The 21,751-nt window shown below is 41.8% G+C and overlaps 3 protein-coding genes across 6 annotated transcripts; 2 read left to right on the top strand and 1 right to left on the bottom strand.

Moving 5' to 3' along the window:
- Positions 1-41: 41 nt before the first annotated feature.
- Positions 42-3,239, top strand: tbpl2 (TATA box binding protein like 2). Its single transcript, XM_027013201.3, has 7 exons — positions 42-253; positions 360-727; positions 1,393-1,480; positions 1,682-1,773; positions 1,961-2,128; positions 2,213-2,307; positions 2,549-3,239. The coding sequence occupies exons 1-7, from the start codon at positions 206-208 to the stop codon at positions 2,623-2,625; spliced, it is 936 nt and encodes a 311-aa protein (XP_026869002.2). The 5' UTR covers positions 42-205; the 3' UTR covers positions 2,626-3,239.
- A 53-nt stretch (positions 3,240-3,292) lies between these two features.
- On the top strand, positions 3,293-8,647 carry atg14 (autophagy related 14). Its single transcript, XM_027013188.3, has 10 exons — positions 3,293-3,580; positions 4,323-4,385; positions 4,512-4,554; positions 4,660-4,741; positions 4,887-5,124; positions 5,898-6,130; positions 6,596-6,713; positions 6,875-6,965; positions 7,048-7,133; positions 7,384-8,647. The coding sequence occupies exons 1-10, from the start codon at positions 3,297-3,299 to the stop codon at positions 7,667-7,669; spliced, it is 1,524 nt and encodes a 507-aa protein (XP_026868989.2). The 5' UTR covers positions 3,293-3,296; the 3' UTR covers positions 7,670-8,647.
- A 368-nt stretch (positions 8,648-9,015) lies between these two features.
- Positions 9,016-21,465, bottom strand: fbxo34 (F-box protein 34). 4 transcript variants are annotated; one of them, XM_081721399.1, is made up of 4 exons: positions 21,155-21,465; positions 16,348-17,486; positions 15,161-15,312; positions 9,016-12,565 (listed from the first exon to the last, which is right to left on the bottom strand). In XM_081721399.1, exons 3-4 carry the CDS (start codon positions 15,250-15,252, stop codon positions 10,447-10,449), a joined length of 2,211 nt encoding a protein of 736 aa, XP_081577525.1. In that variant the 5' UTR covers positions 15,253-15,312; positions 16,348-17,486; positions 21,155-21,465; the 3' UTR covers positions 9,016-10,446. The 4 variants fall into 4 exon arrangements, with proteins under 4 accessions (XP_081577525.1, XP_081577524.1, XP_026868987.2 ...); XM_081721398.1 differs by having other exon boundaries at positions 21,159-21,465; XM_027013186.3 differs by lacking the exon at positions 16,348-17,486.
- Between the last annotated feature and the right edge of the window lie 286 nt (positions 21,466-21,751).

The raw sequence follows: 21,751 nt of genomic DNA, 5'->3' as shown, positions 1-21,751 counted from the left end.
CGTTGTTTGTCTAACAACGTTACAGCGTTACAACGGCCTATGGCGTCACTCTTTGACGGGGACTTCACACTTGGTGTCAATTAGTGAAGGCTGCGCAAGCGAAGGCGAGATGTGTGGCAAAGCTACCCGAGACTGATATTGTCTATACACTTAGTTTTTTTCTTCTTCTGTATATTTACATTTCCTTTGATGGATCCACTGCAACATGGATGAAGAGGCATCACTTGAGAATTACTTTGACCAGTCAATTGCTGTACGTTTGTACCAGTTAATAATGTTAAAAAATATGAGCGAGGCTATTTTCCTCCTTCTAATGCCATGCACGCATGTATATAATTGATTATCTGTGCACTTTGTAGGGTTCATCTGACTACATTTTTGAAGCAGACTTGGGCTTGCAGGGCCCCCCACAGCTGCAGGATCCCTCTTTTTTGTCATCGTCTGTCTCTGGCCAGCAGAAAGACCTCCCTGAAGACCTGGACCTGAGCTTCCTGCCCGATGAACTCAGTGCCCAGGATGAGACACCAGAGAAGGCGAGTGCCAGTTTCAATGAGGACAGCGGAGTTTACCCAGACTGTACACCTCCAGAGGCTGCGGTTCCAGGTGCTGACCCCAGCAGGGCACAGACAGCAACCTCCCCCTTCTGCTCCCTACCAATGACCCCCATGACCCCCATGACCCCTGTCGCTCCCGTTTCTGAAAGTTCTGGAATTATCCCACAGCTACAGTAAGTTCTGGAATTATCCCACAGCTACAGTGAGACTTTGTTTGTTTTTAATTAAACATTTAGCTTACTTTCATCAAGAGTCTGTTTAAGTCGTGAATATTTTTAAACAAAAATAAATGAATGTTGAAAATCATATGAGAGGAGAGTACTAATCACAGTTCACATGAATGAATCTCAGCACATCTCGATGCACTGTATCACAACACAGTAGGGTTGTTTTAGCTAAACAACCACAAATTGTGCAGTGACATACACTAGTATATTGGGAAGAAAGTATTCAACAAATCAAAGTATACAGTGAATACAACTTGACATACGAATTACAATACCACTAATGCTTATTATAGAGATTTTCTGGGAAGTAATGTTGGATATGGAACATCAGTTTATGGCATGATGGATTACTGAAAAATATCATATTGGATGGACAAAATAAAAATCATGATTATTCAGAAAACTAAGTGTTTTATCCAACTCTAGATTAATTGATTGTATGCCTGTTTGCTGATGCTAAGACATTCCCTTTGTCACTTTTATGTGATTTATACCTATGATAATGCCAAGTTACTGTTGGCAAACTCTAGCATTTTGTCTGATGGATGGTTAGGTTGAGTAGGATTATATATTATTTGATGAGTAATACACCTGTATTTGGTTGTGTGCAGAAATATTGTGTCCACGGTAAACCTGGCTTGTCCTCTGGACCTGAAGGCCATTGCTCTTCAGGCTCGAAATGCTGAGTACAACCCAAAGGTAAGTTTAATTTGGACCAAATAAAACTGTATTTCTTTATGGTGCATTCAGGCATTGAATCTGAGACTTAAGGGGGTAAATTAAATGTATTAAATATGCACAAATATTAAGAATAGGGTGAAATATCCATCAATGGAAGTACGTTATTAATAGTGTTTAATACCGTGTGCTCTACCATGTCCAAATCCTTCTCTTTGATAGCGATTTGCTGCTGTCATAATGAGGATCCGTGAACCGAGGACCACTGCACTCATATTCAGCTCTGGAAAGATGGTCTGCACTGGGGCAAAGAGGTTGGGTTCTTTATATACCAGCAACCATATTTGTTGTGTGTGATCTGGTTTTCGAGTAGCCTGAGCATAGCTTGACATTGATTACATGTAGAGACATATGTTGTCAGGTGATGGTCGTGTTTTTATTACCACATTCTTGCCTAGGTCATCTCTGTTGCTAAACTGGAGTTTGTCTCGTTTGACACAGTGAAGAGCAGTCCCGTCTTGCTGCGAGAAAGTATGCACGTGTGGTGCAGAAGCTTGGCTTTCCAGCAAAGTTTCTTGACTTCAAGATCCAGAACATGGTTGGCAGCTGTGATGTGTGCTTCCCCATCCGTCTGGAGGGGCTGGTTTTGACTCACCAACAGTTCAGCAGGTTTTGCCAAACAAGTAGTATTGGCTTTATGCAAATGCTTAGAACTACTCACCTTTGTATAACTACTGTCATTTCCCCATAAAGCTATGAGCCAGAGCTGTTTCCTGGTTTGATCTACCGCATGGTGAAGCCACGTATTGTCTTACTGATTTTTGTGTCTGGGAAAGTTGTTCTTACAGGTAAGAAGGGATGAGGTCTGTTGATCTGTTTTTAGTGTTGGTCAGTGCATGCACTTTTTTTGCACTCCTTCCTATGTGCTTGTTTTTTCTATACTTCTGAAGTACATGCTTAATCCTTAATCCTTGCTGTTTTCACAGAGCATATTTAAACATTTGCATAAGGAATGTATACAGTGTTAGAAGTTTCACAAAAACATTGATGCCCTTTCTGTTTAACTGTTTCCTCCATGTTTAAATCCAGGTGCTAAAGATCGGTCGGAAATCTATGAAGCTTTTGAGAATATATACCCGATTCTGAAGGGATTCCGGAAACAATGAAAAGGAAAAAGAGTGCTTTTTTTGCTTTTTTGAAGAGCGATATAGGCCATCAAATGTCAACTATAATCATTATATATGTACATATGTGTGTGTGTGTGTGTATATATATATATATGTGTGTGTGTGTGTGTGTGTAATTATAGTTGCAGTTTAAACTTCTAAGGGAGACAGTCATCGAAGCATTGTTTAAGGACATTTTCTTGTTTGTTTTTCAGGACCGCTGAGTATTATTTGAGTGTATTAGGCAAATTGTGAACTGGAAATGCTTTGTTAACGTATTTTGGTAAACTAACATGGAACTATAAAAGTCTTATATTCCACCATCGAGTGCCGCTAATTTTTCGATACTGTGAACTGGACGATTCCTACTGTCGCAGAGGCGCTTTCCCCACTCTGCTCTCTCCGCGCTACGCCTCAGCGGTGGACCTCGCACGGACACGAGACGCGCGCACCGACTGCTGCGCACACGTGACACGTACATAAACAAAATGCGTCACGTGGTAAAGCAAAGCCCAGGCACACGGCACTATTAGTCACTTAGCTTGCGTATTCTTTTGACTACGAGAAGGTTGTAAGTAGAGACGCAGCCTTTTAGCTAAAAACATGTTATCGAAGACACCGTAAAGTCATATTTTTGTAGGGCGTCATATCGCTTAAAACAACCGGCAGTAATGGCATGCCCCTCAGAGAGCGGTGTCCGGGTGGTCGGCCCCTCGGAAAAAGGAACACCAGGAACATTGGGGGCCCGGCCGCATATTCAGCAGTATCAGTCATCTCCGACGGCCATCGCCGCCTCGCCGGGATCTCTGATGGTGGAGTCAGTAGACGATGCGGAGGGGCTGTATGTTGCAGTCGAGAGATGTCCACTCTGTAACACTGCGAGACGCAGGCTAACTTGTGCTCGATGCATTCAGGCTGGTGACTTCGTATATTTCGACGGCAGAAATGTCGAAAGGTATGTTTTGTTGGCTGTCTAAGATAGTGCATGTTTCTGTTTTTTTCTACTTTTTTGTTAAATAGCCACACAATGCGTAACAATTATGCAGGAAGGTAATATCACTAGCTAGTCAGTGTTTTGAAGTAGCTTTGTTAGCCAAAGCTAGCTAGCGTTAACATTAGCGAGTGGTTTATGTAAACAGCTTTATTTGGCACACTGTAGCTCAACAACCAAGCGAAGCCACACAAGAAATCTATGGTTGCTTTAGCAAGACGGCTGTGTTGGCTAGCGTTAACTAACGAGTGCGACAATTGGGGTCTACATCTTGACGTGAGTAAGCTCATTTTGGCTAATTCCGCAAAGAAACTTTGCAACAGTGACAACCTGCGTTATACAAGTGGCCAGCTCGTTTTGTTAGCAAAGAAGCAGCAAGGTTAGCTAACTTAGCTAAGTCATAAGTTCAGTGTTAGGCTGAACGTTAAAACGTTACTTTCTTGTATACAACTCATGTTAGTTGCCATTTATTTATAAGCCTAAAATTGATATTTTTGCCATCCTCCGTACTGTTGAAGGTTGTTTGGCGTTCTTTAATTAAATCCAGAATAACTAGTATCGAAAATTAAAACTAGGCCTCTATGACCATAAATTGCATTGGAAGAGAAACAAAGCATGTTATCATGAAGTTTCCACTTTTCGACTCTTGTTTCCTTCTGTAACTCGACGTATTGGTGCATCTGATCCAATCAATTCATGTGTCCAGGTATACAGAGAAACTGGAAAGACTACAGAAGATGAGAAACGAGAAGGAGCAGCTTCAGCAAAGGTAACGTTACGATCAAATGACCCGTCGTGAATTTTTACACTACTTACGTAGAGCCTTAGTAATACGTGGTTAATAAATTAAACTGCATTACCTAGGTATGCTTATACGTGTCATATCTCGTTCTAGAGTCACTGAAGCCATGGCCAAGAAGGTCCATGCAGACCAACTTGTAAGTTTGTAAAGAATGTAGTTTTCCCAGGTTGGAAACAGTTATGTGAACTTTGAAGAGAGTTTATTACTTGCCCAGACTCAGTGTTGGTTACAACTTTGACAGAAATGGAAGCTCATGTCATGCAAGATGAAGATTGAACAACTAAAAGATGCAATATGCAATGGGAATGAAGAAGTGAAGAGTGGTGAGTGCTCAGTGTGTGTGTGTGTGTGTGTGTGTGTGTGTGTATCCTGAGCCATTAGCGCTGCTGTGCTTTCATCTCATTTTGATCTTTGTTTGCCTTTTTGAAAACTCTAGATGTGAGTTTCCCCTCCTCTCGCTCTCTTAAGGCAAAGATCTGCTGCTCCGCTCTCAGGAGGAAGGCCAGAGGCTGCAGCGGCGGGCTAGTCGCCACCAGGAGAAGCGAGACAAGATTGAGCGTCATAACCGTCGGCTGAATGAGCTGCTGGACAAGAGGGCTAAAGAGATGCAGGGCAGGCTAGAGGCGCTGGCTGAGGTGCGGCGGGGACACATCCTCGAACTCGGAACCTACATCTTCCCCACACAGGAAGAGAAGCAGGGCAGCAGGTCGGAAAACCAGGAGTTTAGTATGATGCCAAGCTGTTCCTGTTAGTGATGTTGTTCTGTGTGCTTGACTTTTGTCCTGTAGTATTATACCAGTCATTTGGCTTTAGTCACAATGCCAGAATGCACTAACCATTTATTTAGCAGAACCTAGAGACTCTGTACTTAAAAACTACAGACTGTGCACAGTTAGCAAAGCATCGCTTAATCATCCTCCACCTCTTCAATGACCATGTTCTGACCACTGCTTTTTGTTTGGCAGCTTTGTTAGATATTTTTTGGTAAATCTAAACCCAGCACTGTAACTGACGCCTGTAAAATACAACAAACCCCCAAAAGAACACAACCTTCAGCGACACTGCTGTCATTCCAGAACACAGTGCTCCAACCCTGTCAGTTTCACAAATACTAACCTATCAGCAGTGGTCCTGTGGACAGAAAGTGACTATGAATGTGGAATTAGTGGGGTACAATGTGGCAGTAAAATAAGGCATGACAATAAATGGCCTTCATTTGGCCCAAGAAAGTGACCAGTGATTGCAGGTACAAGGTAGGTGTTTCTAATAAGGTTAGTTTAGAATAAAAGTTTCTTATAAACCGACTGTAAAGAAAAAGAAAATAGGTTTGGCTCAGCCTAAGGAAATGTGATCTATCTTCTTAAAATAGTCCTAACTGAAGAGGGACTCGTGTCCCAAAACAGTCATGGCCTCCTATGAGGTTTGTTGTAAGATATGGGCTTGAGTTGGGGGTTTTCTAACTATTTTTCTGTTTTCCAGGGACCCAGCAGATCCTGCTGTGGCAGAGTACGACTTTGCCCTCACGTCTAGCACCGTGAGCGAGTTAGCTGAGGCCCGGCGGACAACTTACATGTCCGGCCGCTGGATCTGGGATGACCAGAATGGAGAGACGAGCATCAGCATCACTGGGCCTCCTGTCACGCTGCCCAGCAATGGAGACTGCTCCGGTTACTTCAATTGGGTGGAGGAGAAAAACACTAATCCAGGCCCAGGTACACTTTCTGAAGCCACATGGTTTCCTGTTTAGATGTTGGTTCACACCCAGCTACCACTGCTGGTGGGGACACTGCAATGCCGAGGTGTGTTTGGTTGAGTAAAACTGCCGGGAGCTGCTGGAGCAGGGAATAATGGAACAATGTCAGCCTATTTCCCTGACCCTGGTTCAGTGATCTGTTGAAAGCAGTGTTTGTTTAATGTCAGGTGGAGTAAGAATTCAACAGGCCTCGGTCAGTTCATAAAGACTTGTCTTTTTAAATTATGTGGTTCAGAAGTTTTACTAGAATGCAAACTCTGTTTTGAAGCTACTTTGGGGTTGTAAAATAATGTCCCATTCCATATCAAATTCCAAATTTTAACAAACATTAGATTGTGATGGGGTACCACTAATACTGCGCTGCATTCATAGTAATTATTTATTGCTGAACATTTGTGACTGACAGTGTGTTTTGGTTATCTAGAAATGGATCACATCAACCCAGCTCATACTATTAGTGCAGCCCTCTGCTATGCCACTCAGCTTGTTAACATCCTCTCTCACATTTTAGAGGTCAATCTGCCCAAAAAGCTGTGCAACAGGTAAATACCCCTGAAAGATGTCTTATCACCATTTAAAATGTTGTTCTATTTGAGTCAAATGTCCATACATTGCTAACTTTGAAAACTGAAATGTATATATTTGACATTAGTGTAGTTTGTCACACGTCTTGTCTTCACTGCTTGATTTCTTCTCTCCACAGTGAATTCTGCGGTGATAATTTAAGCCGTTACAGATTTACCCGTGCTGTCAACAAACTGAACACCAACATTCTGCATCTGTGTGTCTCCCAGGTAACTCGCCCTCTCATCTCTAAATGCAACCTTCTGCTAAGCTGCAAACTCTTTTATTTACAATGCCTTTTGCTTTTGTCAGCATGTGGACAGTGAGATGCTCCACCCCCACCACACACTGAGAAACATCATGTTTTTGGTCTCCCCAGAGAATCAGAACCTGGGCAGGTGAGAAATAATGAGACATTTCCTCCAGCCATCCTCTTGTATGAGGATATATCAAAACAAATCACTTGCGTAGCATTCAAATACAGGAGATGAATACAGGAAGAACATTCTTAATTTCTGTGTTCTGAATTTTTAGTTACCAAACTCAAAATGTGAACCCATAGAACCTCTAATTCCTACACAGCTAAATCCGTCTTCCTGAGCCTGTAATTTTTCCTTTACACACTTTGCTCCCCATCCACTTTGGTAGGACAGGGCCGTTTGAGGTGAGTGCAGACCTGGAAGACTCCATGGAGTTTCTGGAGCCAGAGGCAGCAGGCCCTACGGAGGACAGTGGAGACGAAGCGGTGTCGGATGAAGAGACAGACTTGGGTACAGACTGGGAGACGGTTCCTAGCCCCCGCTTCTGTGATATCCCCTCGCAGCCCATGGATATGTCCCAGAGCACAGCCATGCAGGCTTCTCAGCCAGCAACAAACGCTGGGGGTATGATCTCCTCAGCTGCCGCCTCTGTCAGCTCCTGGTTCCGCCGTTGAGTCCCGGCCGTGTGGGTGGGGGAGTTTGACTGCTGTAGCTATGCAAACAATTTGTCTCCCTCCTCTTTTAGCAGATCTCATTGGGAAAAGGGATGTTGTCACCTGACTGCATGCAGAGAATGAAACTTTTTTTTTGGGGGGATAAGAATGGGTTAACTTTTAATGTATAAATAGGACATGGTGAATAGCTGTCGCTGAGATGTCTGACCTTCTGTAGCTCACAACCACTGTAGAAGCCCCATCATTATGCACTGCTGGCAACTGTCCTTTTTGCTGTGTACTTTAATGCTTGACAACAGCAAGGAGACCTGACCATATATACCAGAGAATCTGGCAACTTGGGGAAACTGATTTCAATTTCACATCCTAGGACTTGTTACATTGTTTATTGAAGAATGAAGCATGGACTGTGTGCTGGGTAAGCTGACAAAGCCTGTACCTCTAGACCTCTTGTGGTACAAGATGCCTCTCAAAACCAGTTCAGAATAGTCATGCAGAATAACCCTGTTGTATTCAGGCATTTTAGCAGTGCAAAAATAGTTATTGCAAGGCATGGTGTGTCACTCACCTCAGCTGTTTAAGATGGACTTGGCTTGGGGAGAAAAATTGCAACAAGCTGTTCAACAAAATTTACAGTACAAATGTTATAGTAGTCTGGGGGAATGGAAAGGATTATTGATGTTTATTTTATTAAATATAGACCAGGCATTTTACTTAAATAAAAGTAGGAATGATCATTTTATAACACTCATGACTTATTTTACAATTTCCTATTCCTGTCCTACTATTATGGGTTGTCAGGCATGAACCTGAAGGCTCAAGTAATGCTTAAAAGGACTCTGTTGGCTTTGGTGTTATTTACTCTCAAGAAAGGTGGCATAAGTGTGTGTATTTTTAGGACACATGTAAATGTGTCAAGTAATATTTTGTATGTCTGGCCAAAACAGGAGTGTTATTAAACTGAAGACAATTTCAAAACACTTTAATCTTGAGAGCCAATTGAAGCACTGAATACCAGAAAGTTCACACATTTATCTATACATTCTTCCAAATGATCATCTTTTAAAGCACCTGTCCATAAACCCACATTCATGTGCAAAAATGTCAAACTTGTACTGGATTTGCTATATTGGTTTGTAATCAAGGCCACTTTGTTTCAAGGGGGAAGAGAAAAAAAAAAATCAAACATGATATTTATGCATTTTATTACCCAGTCAAATTGCATATCCACTCACTCATTTATACTGTGCACTCCAAGGCCACATGGGGGGGGGAAGATATGGTAAAAAACCCAAAGCATATATACACACACATCATTAAAGGAGGAAAAGAGACAAAGCACTTCATTTGATTTCAACACTTTTATATATTTGTATATTAAGCTCCCCAAACATAAGCATTTAGTTTATAGCATTAATTATCAGTCCAATTTTAAGTAGATATCTTGAATTTGCTTAACAGTATAGCATCCTCTCAAAAAAGAAAAGCCAAAACTATGGACCAGTAGAGCATCAAGCCCAATTGAAATGGTGTCCCCCAAAATAATCCAGTGATTACCTAGCCTATATTGCTAACTATTAATGCAATAGGTTTATTTGACCCTTTTCTAAAATACAAACTCTTATACATGAATGGTTGTCTCTCCCAATTGTAATCAAAGCATACATAAAAGTTCATATTATATTGTGTGTAATTCATGCTTGCTTTTAAGATATTGCAAGAGATGAAGAATAGGAGAGCATCTTACAAATCCTCCAAGAATACACTTTATTGAAGTAAAATGCCTTACAAGGCAGCAAACTTACAATTATGATCTTTAAAAATCTGAAACAATTTGGAGACCATTCTCTTTCCATTGCAATGGATTTTTTTTCTGACGCCATCCAGTTCGTCAATGAGAAGATTAACTGGTTCTGTCCACATTCAAATAATATTTCCCTTTGAGAAACATTAGGAAGATGCCCACATGTAAAATAAAATGCAGGCACTGCATTTTTCACTGGCAGTTTACAGTGGTTTAAATTAAAAGGACCCACTGTAAAATGAGCAAGCGATGTGTATGATACACAGGTTGGCATGAAAAGGTGTTCCACCCGAAGACACATTTCAAGCTTTGATTGTGCAATCATTATTCACCCTATTATGATATGAATGTGCTATGTACAATGTAAACAACTGGGCTCAGAACAACCTTCAGACCAGCCAGAGAAAAAGCCACCTACCTCATCATAATCCCAGGACATGATATTGGGATTACGAATTGAGTACATTTTTAAAAACTTGCATTAAGCCCTTTAAGCAAATGTCCCTATTATGAACAAGATAATGCATTAAACATATAGAAAGGTACGTTGGATCAAAAGGCTTACTCAGGTCTGGTATTCTGAATAACAGTGAATGCAATCATTGGGGAAAATATCTGAGGTGTTTGAGGAAATAAATTAGTGAAAAGTAGATTAATGCTTGTTGGAGTGAAGTCTGTGAAAGCGGTACCCTGACAGAATTCATAAGAATTCAGTCTTTAAAAGTTAAAGTGCAGACCGAATTTAAGGACCTGAGGAGGGTATAGAGAGGAGTTGGTGCTTGATTTATGGGGAGGATCAGAGGCATAAATACAGCAACTGAGATAGTTAGTCTCAGCAATCATATAAGACAATTTAACATCAAAAAAGAAGCACATGCTCATATGACAGCACAGAGGCACCAGAAACAATTTCATCCACTCAGCCCTCACAGAAATAAACAAAACACTCACACCCTCTACCTCCCCTAGCACACTACGCATCTTCCTCCCCATCCCTGCTTTTCTTATAAATTGGCATATTGATACTGTGAAAGGCAGGGACCCAGCGGTTGTCATGGAGTCCCACATTGCAGCCGGGTGTGTCTCTGTGGGAACCCCTGCAGCACATCCAGTAGCCAGGGCCATAGGGCAATGCTTGGCAGTAGGGCTTATGGTGCCAGCGGCAGAGAGAGACATCACCACGGCCATAGCGTTTCTTACACTGCTTGCAGGGATCGTCTTTGTAGCGTGGGTCACTCACCCAGCGGGAGTCAGCCGGCCGCACACCATAACTCTCAATTATGAACTTGAAATAGTGACAGGTGCACTTGAGAGCAGCCAGACTATCGGTAGGCAACAGGCTGAAGATCTTGACAATGATGTGGTGGGGTAGGAAGGCCATGTACTGTTGAGGCTCCAGCAGTAGCTGGATCTTGAAGCGGGTTTCCAAGAATTCGTGAGACACTAGGCGACGCAAAGGCACAGAATCCCGACTAATTGCATTAACCCCACTTTCTACCTTTCCCCTCACATCATGATCAGCTCCCAAATTATCCACAGTCTCCCCTCTGAATGACTCCACAGTTGAGAAAGAGTCCAGTGCTTGCTTATATGGCAGTGCATGTTCCTTCTCCTGGTCATTAGAGGCAAGCTCCATGCTTTGAGATATGGGAATATTTTTGGAAATCAAGAGCGGTTTTTGCTCCTGAAGAGCCTGTGGGGGGAACCGGGCAAAGAACAGCATGCCTGGGAGAGGATCCTCACTGCAGCTATTGGCTTCTGAAGGGACCAGACTGTTTAGAGACTGCACGTCCTTTATCAATTCTACATCTGCATTCGTCTCTTGCTCAGCTGCATTACTGCTTTCTTGCTCTTCTCCTCTGGTATGGTTGACATAAAAAACTGAGTTGCCCGTCAACACAGGGGCTTCATGTGAACCACTGTCTACTCCACCTGCCACTTCCTCAGAGACGCACTCTATCCGGTCATCCTGAGGGAGGCTGGCCAATGCTGACTGCGAGGGCACAGAGCATGGTTCAGATCCTGCCAGCAAAACCCGTCCCACCCTCCTCCTCAGACTGTTGTTGCGCGAGAGATCTCCTCCCTCTCTGAGGCTCTGTCTGCTTAGGCACTGAGATTCCAACTTGGCAACCATGTCCAGCACTCGCACAGATTCCTCCTCCTCCTCCTCATTGCCCTCTGGCAACTTCTGGCCTTTGGATACCTGATCTGTTGTCTGTACCACAGATCCACTTTTGGATAGAGTAACTATACTGGAGCTTCGCAGTGATACAGGTTTCAGATCTGCCTGCTGGTTGCTAGCCCTATGCTCCAAATATGCAACCATTTCCACAACAGAAAGATTCTTTCCACACTCTTCTCCATCCGTTCTTGTGATCTCCTCAGCTATAACAAAGCAAGGATCCAAGTTTTCATTTGCAGTATTTGGTGGTGCAGGCCTCAGTCCAGGAGCCTCTAGGCTTCTTGGCTTCTCTGGGTTTACAGACCTTTTTCTGCGTTTTGCTATGGACCAATCACCATCCCAGCATCCTTTGTTTTTCATTGATACCGTCCTCATGTCTGAAAGGGTTACCTCTCTCTCTGGAGCATTGTTGCTGCCACCTGTACCAGCATGGCTACACTTCTTGGCAGTAAAAATTGCAATCTTCTCCTTTGTGTTCCCAGGTTTAATGACAGCCCATATATCTAAATATGCCTCGCTATCCTCTCCCTGATATATTCTTAGTGAGCCCTCATTCTCCAAGGCAGGTGATGAGAGAAGAACTAAGGAACTAGTCAATGTAGAGACAGAGGAGGGTGCTTTACTCTTGTGGGTCCAGGAGCTGGAGAAATACCCACTCCCTCTATTGGGTGGTGTGCTGCAACTGGTGGCACATTTAAGTGTATTGGTAGAAATGACACTGAGGGGGCACCGGTTGGCTGTGCCGTTGCCAGGCGAGCCCATAAAGCTACATGCTTGGCGAACGCCCCACTCAGCTCCAAGTACTCCCTGCTGATGCACATGCAGATTTGGTGTGCCATCTTGCCCTCCCTCCTGGTGAAGATTTTTATCCTGTTGCTTGGGATATGGCTTTAGGTGCATGGTGGTAAACCTGAAAGAAAGAAAGAAAAAAAGAAAAAAAAGAAAAAAAAAAAAAAAGAAAAAAAAGGGGGAAGTTTTTTGAAACTCTGAACTCCCGCACCCTCTTTTAATCATAGAGAATTGCTAAATTAGTTATCCTTCTACACAAAAATCTCGCATGACCACTCATTTATGTAAGGCTACTAAATCTCAAACTACTGATTTGTTTTTCAGTTCTGGATTTATACCTATAGATTTACATGTCATAAGACAGTAGGGTTTCAAATTCTAGCAGTAAGGCTCACGAAGTAGGACGTTCAGACAAGAATAGGTGATTTCGCGCCCCCCCACCCCTTACTGGTATTAAATGAAAGTAACAATTTACAAAGTGCAGCAAAGATGCTATCCAACGACCCCCTCTCCCCAAGTACAGTAGCAGAGGTTTCAAGCAGTGTTGCGCTACACAAGAGCGATTCCCTTCGGCCCTTGGACTGACATAATAGGAGCAGGGACACTTGGGTCCAAACACAGCTGGATTATTACACAAGAAGAGAAAGGCCCAGCTGCTCCAACAAGCCTGTGGCACAACAACCAGCAGCTGCCACATGAGCGAGATGCCTGGAGACAAGTGCTTATAAGGCATTCCTGCACTGCAGTTCCAGCAGCAATGTCATTAAAGGGCATGTACAAATGAACTTACAATTAATTCACTGAATTAATGTCTTAAGATAAAACACTGCTTGCACAAGTCTGATCAGTCAATTCTCTTATCAGGAATTCACAAGTGTACAGAGTTGCTTCATTAGATGATTTGGGTGAGAAGAAAGTAAAAGATCTTTCCTCCTTCGCTCTCTGTGTGGGCCGTCTGTGTGGCGCAGAATTTGGGGTGGGGCTAACTAAGACTAGATGAAAACTGCTTCAATCCAGTACTGGAATTATTTCAAAGAAACATGCCATTAAAAGATTAGGAAGACAAATGTGCCTTCAGTCATACATCACTGAAAACTTGCAAATGCCATCACATCGACCTCACAAGTTCAAACAATCTTTTATACAGGATAACTCACAAAATAAGAATATCAGTCCATAGTTTAACTAATGAAGGGAATTGTTAAGAGCACTACAGTATGTTGATGGCTAGAGAACAACAACAACAACAACAACATTAGAAGTGCCTGTACTGTAACTGAAGGCAAGGGCAGCAGGACAAGTGACATGTTCACTCCAGTACAGAATCGAGCAATTTGAGTTCATTTTGACAAAAGTACTTGAAGATACTGCATGCCTGACAAGTATAGAAGCCACCTATTCTGAACACAGCTGTGCCATGGTCTTCTTTCATCTACACAACACTAACCTGTGAAATTCCTGCCACAGAGTCTGAGGATAGCGCAAGGCCAGTGGTTTAAGAGCATGCAGCAGCAGGAATTCCAAGAGCACCACCTCACTGTGTGCATTTACCAATGAACAATCCAATCGGTTTAGTTTTTTTATAATGCTCAACTTCGATTAACACAGTGCCTATCAACTAGTACAGAACTGAAGAGGTGTACCACTGCTGGGTGGGAGCAAGATAACACTAGAGAGAAGTCACTTCATATGTCTCTCCATGCCTGATTTTTACCCATTACACAATCTGGCAAAACAAATAGCCCAAGCCACAGACCCTTCCCTGTCCACACAAGTCAGACTTTCCTTAAAACCCAGTGCCAAAATGCATGTGAGCTAATGATAATATTCTTCTACTTTTTCACCTCTAAATTATGTTAAAAATAACATATTACAGCAAAAAGCAAAACCGACGAGTGAATCATGTTAAATGAATAGGTGAGCTCATGTCGAACTCAGCACTGCTTCAATTAGCTAAAAGATCATTATCCTCCATTTCTTGTAAAAGCCCATGACTTCCTCAATAGGGTGCCTTGCCAAGGATCCCATCCAACTCAGGGAGGGGGTGGGGTGGGAGATGAGGTCACCATTGTGGAGTCTGGTTTATGCCAATTATGTTGTAACAATGTTCTTCTGAAGCAGAGGCATCTGGATTTGCACATGCCTCTGCATGTGTTTCTTTGGTCTATAGCTGAAACCATACAGCCTTCATTTAAAAAGACAGCCATCGTTGGGGAGGGGCTTGAGGAATCTAAAAGCAATTGCATTCAATCAAAATAAAAGTACGCAGAAAGTCTGTTTTTATAGTCATTGGCAGTTTATAGTCAGCATTTCTCTATTTGTTCAAAAATAGTTTATGATCACTTTGATCTGCTGTTGCCATTTCTGATCACTAAGCACAACATTCATGATCTTTGCTACACTATAGGCTAGTAGGGAGCCATTTTAAGAGATAGCCCAACTCAAAATGATATTCACGTCCACTTATGTCCTGATGTGAGTGAGGTCTTCCAGGATAACAAGGGCAACAGATTGGGTTAGATGCATCTTGCATTATTTTCAGGTTCAACGCCTCAATTCAGTGAGCACTCAGGAAATGCCGCCTTTGTGAGCAACATGTTTAAATAAGGTACATTATAGGAAATACAAAGCAATCATCATTATTAGGAAAGACAAAGCAAAAAATGTCCTAGGCTTTGAATAACAGTCCAACATTAAATCGAGGAGAACACCTTACCTCCAGACTGTCTGCAGATTGGAGGCTCGTTTCCGTGGTTCCCTGTAAGGGGTGGGGCTATAGTAACTGACAGTTTCACATTTCTGAGGCATTAGGCTCCTCCCTCCAGTGCAGAATGCTGTTTCTCTCCAGGTCTCAGGCCTTCAGCCACACTGCAACATACAAAAACATGGATAGGATTATAGCTATGGCTTTTGGACAAACAAATCTGGTTTATATTGGCCGTTTTGGATCCATACTCAGTTAATTTACAGAGTGTGTCAATATACAGAGCATAACCACACATGGCATACCCAAAATTAGTTGTATATGTGCTGTGATTACTCTCCACAATTCAGCAGTCAAGATTACAAAGTGTGGTATACTGATATACAGTAACCCAATCATGTACAGTAACAATGATTTCCCTAAATGATACAATGTTTAGGGTTTTGTCACTTCCTTTTTAAAAATCTCCCCTTTGAGTCTGTTTAAAAAAAACAACAACACTTTTAACTTCAAGTAGACAGTAGTGCCACATGCAATCAGCACAAATAAATTTTTCCACTAAACCTTTTGCCGATAACCTACCAAATAGAGCCAAAAATAAATGGCTTTATTGCGAACGCTTGCAGGGAATTTTGAGAACACAAACAGGCTAATTGGAGACCACCCGAGGTGATCTTAAAACTTTGTAAGCTAGAGCTGATGGCAGAAAAATCTCACAGGTTCATCTCACCACATGACACAAATTTGTGACATATCTCCAATCTGATAGCATATCTGCAACAGTCATAACACTAGAATGCTATACTAGTTAGAATTATATAAAGATTACACAGAGTGGTACAAATACAGGCGAGTGGTTTGTTTTCAAAGACATAATATCCATCAGCAGTGAAGACTAGATAAATCTAAACAGAAGTCTCTTTGGGAACAGGAGCTAGAGGGTTCACCATGGCCCATCACACTTTGAAAATGGACACCAATTGTACTGCAAAGTACAAAACCCATACACAACCACTTCCTTTTATACCCAAGGACGTCAGCTAAACAAGTCAGCACAGAGATTCTTAAGAAAAAAAAAGAAAAAAAAAAAAAAGAAAAAAAAAAAAGATTCTTGCAAAGCAACCATTTCATCAGTTAAAATAAATTTAGTACATGTTACAGGGTAAACCTTTATACATTGCTATGAGAGATATACTTACATTTAGAAGCTACTATGCATTCCACTGTAGCATTTCAGTTCCAGCAGAGCATGACAAGTGACCACCATCACATACAAATACATTGTTTATCCCAGTGCAGCACATGGTTAACTCCTCGTGAAGGTCACCTAATTAACTGCATTTGGCTGGCAAGGCTGTGGATGGCTCTGCTACCAGGCATTCATTTGCATGAAGCAGGATAATAAGGAGCCAATGGTTGCTCACTGTCCTCACATGTCTATATAAGGTAACAATAATCGATTCTTTTGTAATACCACTGAAAAGAACAGGACACAGATTATGTTAAAAAAAGGGGGGTGTCGGGCTCACCACACTACAGCCCACATGCAGACACACACACACGTTTAAAAAAAACGATGAAAAACAAAAACAAGTGGAGTCTCGTACTGAAAGGCACACATTAATGGGTCTGCTGCATGTTCCTTTGAGACTGTGCTCCTCCAAGCAGCTTTCATATCACACTTCCCCTACCTGAACTTTCCAAGGCCTTCCAAAAACAATAGCACTGACTCAGGAGGTGGGGCCAGCTAGCTTACACAATGTAGCTTCTAAAACATCTTTCAGCACCAAATCAGCCCTGCTGCTACAACTGCCTTTAGAGCCCCTTTTAAGCACATGTCCCAGATCCCGTAAAAGCACAGGCTTATAAAATCAGTAAACACACAGAGAGTGCAAAACTGAGACTCTAGCCTGTCCCATTCCCACACCCCCTCCCGAAAGGCACAAAGGCATTAGTCTACTTCAAATGCATCATCCTTTATTGTAGAACTCTAAAGCAGTGTCCCAGATTTCTGCCCCTGTAAAAACCTCTGCAGCACACTTTAGTGCCTCATATCTCTACCGAACAACTCTGGCTTCGAGATAATCTTGTGTCAAGAGAACCGATACTAAAACTGAAAATTCTTGTTCCCACACTGTGGTCTTGCTATTTCAACACACTTGGCAAACGGCTTGGAGCTGTTTTCTACATTCAGCTCCATCAAGGGGCTTTTTAAATGTAGGGCAGTATGGCTACATAGCTGCTGCACAATAAATTCACCTCTTGTAAATCATGTTGCCCTCTTAAGTGTTCTTGTGTTACATGCTTGTCTTTTTCCATCACAAGGTTGCGTTCCATTCTGTGAAGGTGGGAATACAACAATTTTCTGCATAAGATTTCACAAAGAGGTGCTTATATGTGATATGAAAATCATTTAGTACCAACTCTCAACATCATCCCTGAGCAAAAGAAGTGGATGGAAGTGATCTATGTGATAAATATTCAGCATCTGTCTACTGTTTTTACTCTGTCTGGAAAGCATTTTTATTTAAAAAAAAAAAAAAAAAAAAAAAAAAAAAAACACACACACACACACAACACACCCCAGGATGCACTTAAACAACCCAAAGTCGGGCTGCCTTGCTGACCGCCTGTATGAAGCTTAATGATTGATTTATTGCTTTATCAGTTTTGTCACAATCTGTTAAAAAGTCAGCAAATTACATGTTCTTTGACCAAGTGCCAGGAGGAACTTTTTTTAAAAACACTAAAGCATCTTGCACTCCCACCCCATCCTAGGCTCTGAATTCCACAATCCCACAGAGTAGTTCACACTAGCTTCATAGCTGATTCTAAAGAAGTCCATGGGCACACGCTAGCACACTCCAAAGACAAGCTCAAAGCTCTTGCTCTGACAACAAGCCAGAAATAGTAAGGCAAGGTCAAAAAGCAAAGAGGCCCACCCAGCCATGTGCAAGGAGCTAGCATGAAATAAGAGGTGGGAACACGACTTTGAAATCATACTTTGAAATCACAGTTTGCATGGCTTGAGAACCTTGTTTTCCCAGGTCAAATTCCATCCTGTGAAATTACTCTTCAGTGCATGTCTCTAACATTGATATCAGCATTATTTAGGGAGCACCTGCTATGTCTAAACCCTAAATCATAATACATCACAGTGTGTATTTTGACTGGACTGTCAGCTCTGTCACAACAAGAACTAAAACGGGTCTGTGAATGGAAAGATCAGAGAGTCTTTCTGGAATGCACTGCATTGTAACGGTGTAGAACACACCCAGGGAGCAAGAGCACACAGATGCATCCACATGGGTGCTCGCTCACACGCATCCACAAACACCCACACTCAGGTGCAAGCACCGACTGTACAAACAGTACCTGAAGAGCTCTGAGTGAACACTGCCCAGTGCAAAACAGTGCATTATACATCCAAAGGACTGTGCATGTTACTAAAATAATAATGTGTGCAATAATGTGTAATAACATACTACTCAGTACCTCATCATACCTTATGGTGCCTTACTAACCAGTACTTTTGTGTGTAACATCTGGTTGTCACTGTCTGCATTGTAATGTCTGTCTAGGTCCATTTTAGTATTTTCTGAATGTACACAAATTTTGCAGTGACAAAGCTTTGTTATTCTGTACTGGTAATAACAAAAAAAAATTTTTTAAATTCAACTGACATTTAAGTTAATAAATATAGAAAAATTGGTTCTACATTTCACAGGTCCAGTCTAATGCTAAATGCATCAAACATGCTGACATTTTATAGTAGCATATTACCCACTAATCTTTACAAACCATCAAGACTGTTACAGCTTTACAAAATATAAGTGATGGCAAACTTATTAAAAGGATGAGTAGGCAAAGCAGTCAGAACGACATGCTTAAACGTCCCTTATCTGCAAGACAAAAGCCTGTTGCAACCTGCTGTACAAAATTTGCCTTACCTACAAGACTGTCTTTTAAACAGCTCTGGGAGGCTTGTCATGCAAGGTAAGCTACACCTCCCTGCACAAGTCCCTTCAGTTGCTACATGACTCCAGTCAAAAGTAGGCCAACAGGTTTTTCCAAAGGCTGTGGAGGAAGTCCACTTAGATGCCCCTTGCGTGAGCCAGAGGCCCTACTGCCCTAAAACAGGTGGTCTGGGTGTGCAGTGCAGTGGTTGCCAGATATGCAAAAGGCATCATTTATCTTACACATTCTCACAGTCAGAAGCATCATTAAAAGGATATCATAGTTCCACAGGTTTGAACATGACAATTAGCCTGTTTATTAAATGTAGATTATGAATGCAGTACAGGTCAAGTTAATATTTCTTTTTTTTCCTCATATTTTTTATATATCAAGCAGCAATATTCAATACACCTAATTTGGTCCAAAAATGTAAAGCATGTTTTATTATCATGCTTAAAAATAAGTTGTCTTAAATATACATGAGCATTATTCATAGACTGGGTTATTACCATTCAATTATGCTTTTGCGTTATTACATTCAGACAAAAATCCAATTATTAGTCAGCAAACAAAATACATTACAAATTAAAAGACAGCCAAAGCTTTTGCATGTACACACACACACACAGACAATCTTAAATTAGGCTAAATATCTGAGAGATTCAGAATAAAGAAATCAAGTAAAAAAAAAATAATTGCAAAACTCATGACAAGCTGTCTGACATTAAACTTCACTTGTTTAATATAGGGCAAATATACGAGGAAGGAAGTTTACAATTTCCCTTAAGAGCATATAATTTTCAAACAACCCAAGTCAGCAAGGTTTTTAGCTTAAAGTTGACCAGATAGACACAAAAGCCACTCTCGTCTCTGCTAGCCTAAAATTACAGCCACTGTCGGCTCCAAAATGCTCATCCCACTTCCCCAATTACACAAAAACAGGCTTTTGGATCCGACCACTACTTCTAAATGCTGAGACCTGTTAACCAAAAAGCGGGGGTCAGTTCAAAGTTAAAGACCGTCGAAAAGACTGGCCCGTGCAAAAAAAGCGAATCATTAGTACCATATTCAATGTTAACTTATTTCTCAACTAGTTTTGTACACCCATTTAATCTCCACTTCCTCAGATGTGATGCAAGTCTGAGGTGTCAAAAACGTTGACAGTGTTTCCGTAGAATAAGGTAGTTGTTCCTATTCAGCTAAGCCTTTTCATTCTGTGTCAAAATGCTCGTCAGACGTGAGCTAGAGAGAGATCCGTATGGCGCTCTACCAAACTAACGCAGGCTTGTGTTTATCGTGACCCAAACAATCCAAGATGAAGACACTCTAAAAGGGACGAAACTTCACTAATCAAACTAGACCAGTATTAACCAAATAATACTAAATACTATGGTCTGACTACTACTCCAAATAATTAAATTTTCCCCACTGTCCGCCAAAATGGCAAAATAATCCCAAGAATATCCAATAGTAATACCAATCACACAGAGTACTTCGCAAGCTAGGTAACCAAGTAGCTACTTAGCTAGCATAATTAGATTTCATCTATTAGCTAGAGACAGAGTGTCTGTACATGGACTACACCGTATCTAGATAGGTAGGCCACTTAAAGCAAGACAACATGCCAAACAGGGTATGTCGTTGGCCAACGCTAATAACATCTGACAGGGCCTCGTCCAGCTATCATCAGCCAGCTAGCCAGGTTAATTTAATCACAATTATCTTAAGGATGAAGCCTTACAATCCTATACACTGGTGTTTCCGCTCGCCAAATTGTAGAAACAATCCTAAGGAAGTGGTTAACCATGTCGTGGATCCTGTCTACAGGAACCCTAGCCACCTAGGTTAATCCATTTTAACAAGCGAGCCAGCTAGCGACCTAACCCTAACGTTATCTACACTCGATGAGGCCACAGCGACTTCCAACGTTATTTAGCTGAGGGTTAGCTGCCTAGCTCACTAGCCAGCCCGTTGCTTTCGCTCTACAGTACAATTACGAACACGTATATGCATTTATCTAGAAAAAACATGGTCAAATGTCAAACTTACTTACAAGAGTCTGTAACACTGGGTTCGAAAACACAGTAATGTCTGACCGCTGGCCCTCACCGGGCAGCAAGAGTTAGAATCGAGTCAAGATGACCTGTGCAAAAGTCGGAAATGGGTTGAAATTCTCTTGAATAATTCCAAACTGTTCTTTTGGTCTTCACCATCCAAGTGGATTTATGAGTAAAACTGTCATTATCAGAGCTGACTTTTAGACGAATGCTAGTGGGTAAAGCAATGATCGCTCCATGCTCTGTTTCTCTTCCTATGCCCCCCAACATCCAAAAGACTAGAACCGCAAACAGACCAGCGGAACACCCGCCGCTTGATATAGCGCGCGCCGATGTGACGTAGACGACGGGGAGCGCGCGCGCGCAGGTTACAGCCCGATTGTCCAGTGACGTGTAGGGAGGGGTAATTTGCAATACTCTTCACCTCATTAACTACCGAAAGGTCTAATAGTTAGGGAACTTCTAAATTGTAAACATTTTCTCAGGCACAGACACTATCTACTCAGACACTATCTACCCATAACAGCCGTTATATTTTTATACTTAAGACATTTCACATATATATATATATATATATATATATATATAT

This window comes from Electrophorus electricus, chromosome 10, assembly GCF_041902795.1.
Source record: "Electrophorus electricus isolate QZ-2024a chromosome 10, ASM4190279v1, whole genome shotgun sequence".
Lineage (NCBI taxonomy): Eukaryota > Metazoa > Chordata > Actinopteri > Gymnotiformes > Gymnotidae > Electrophorus > Electrophorus electricus.
This window is presented reverse-complemented; position numbering and strand designations above follow the sequence as displayed.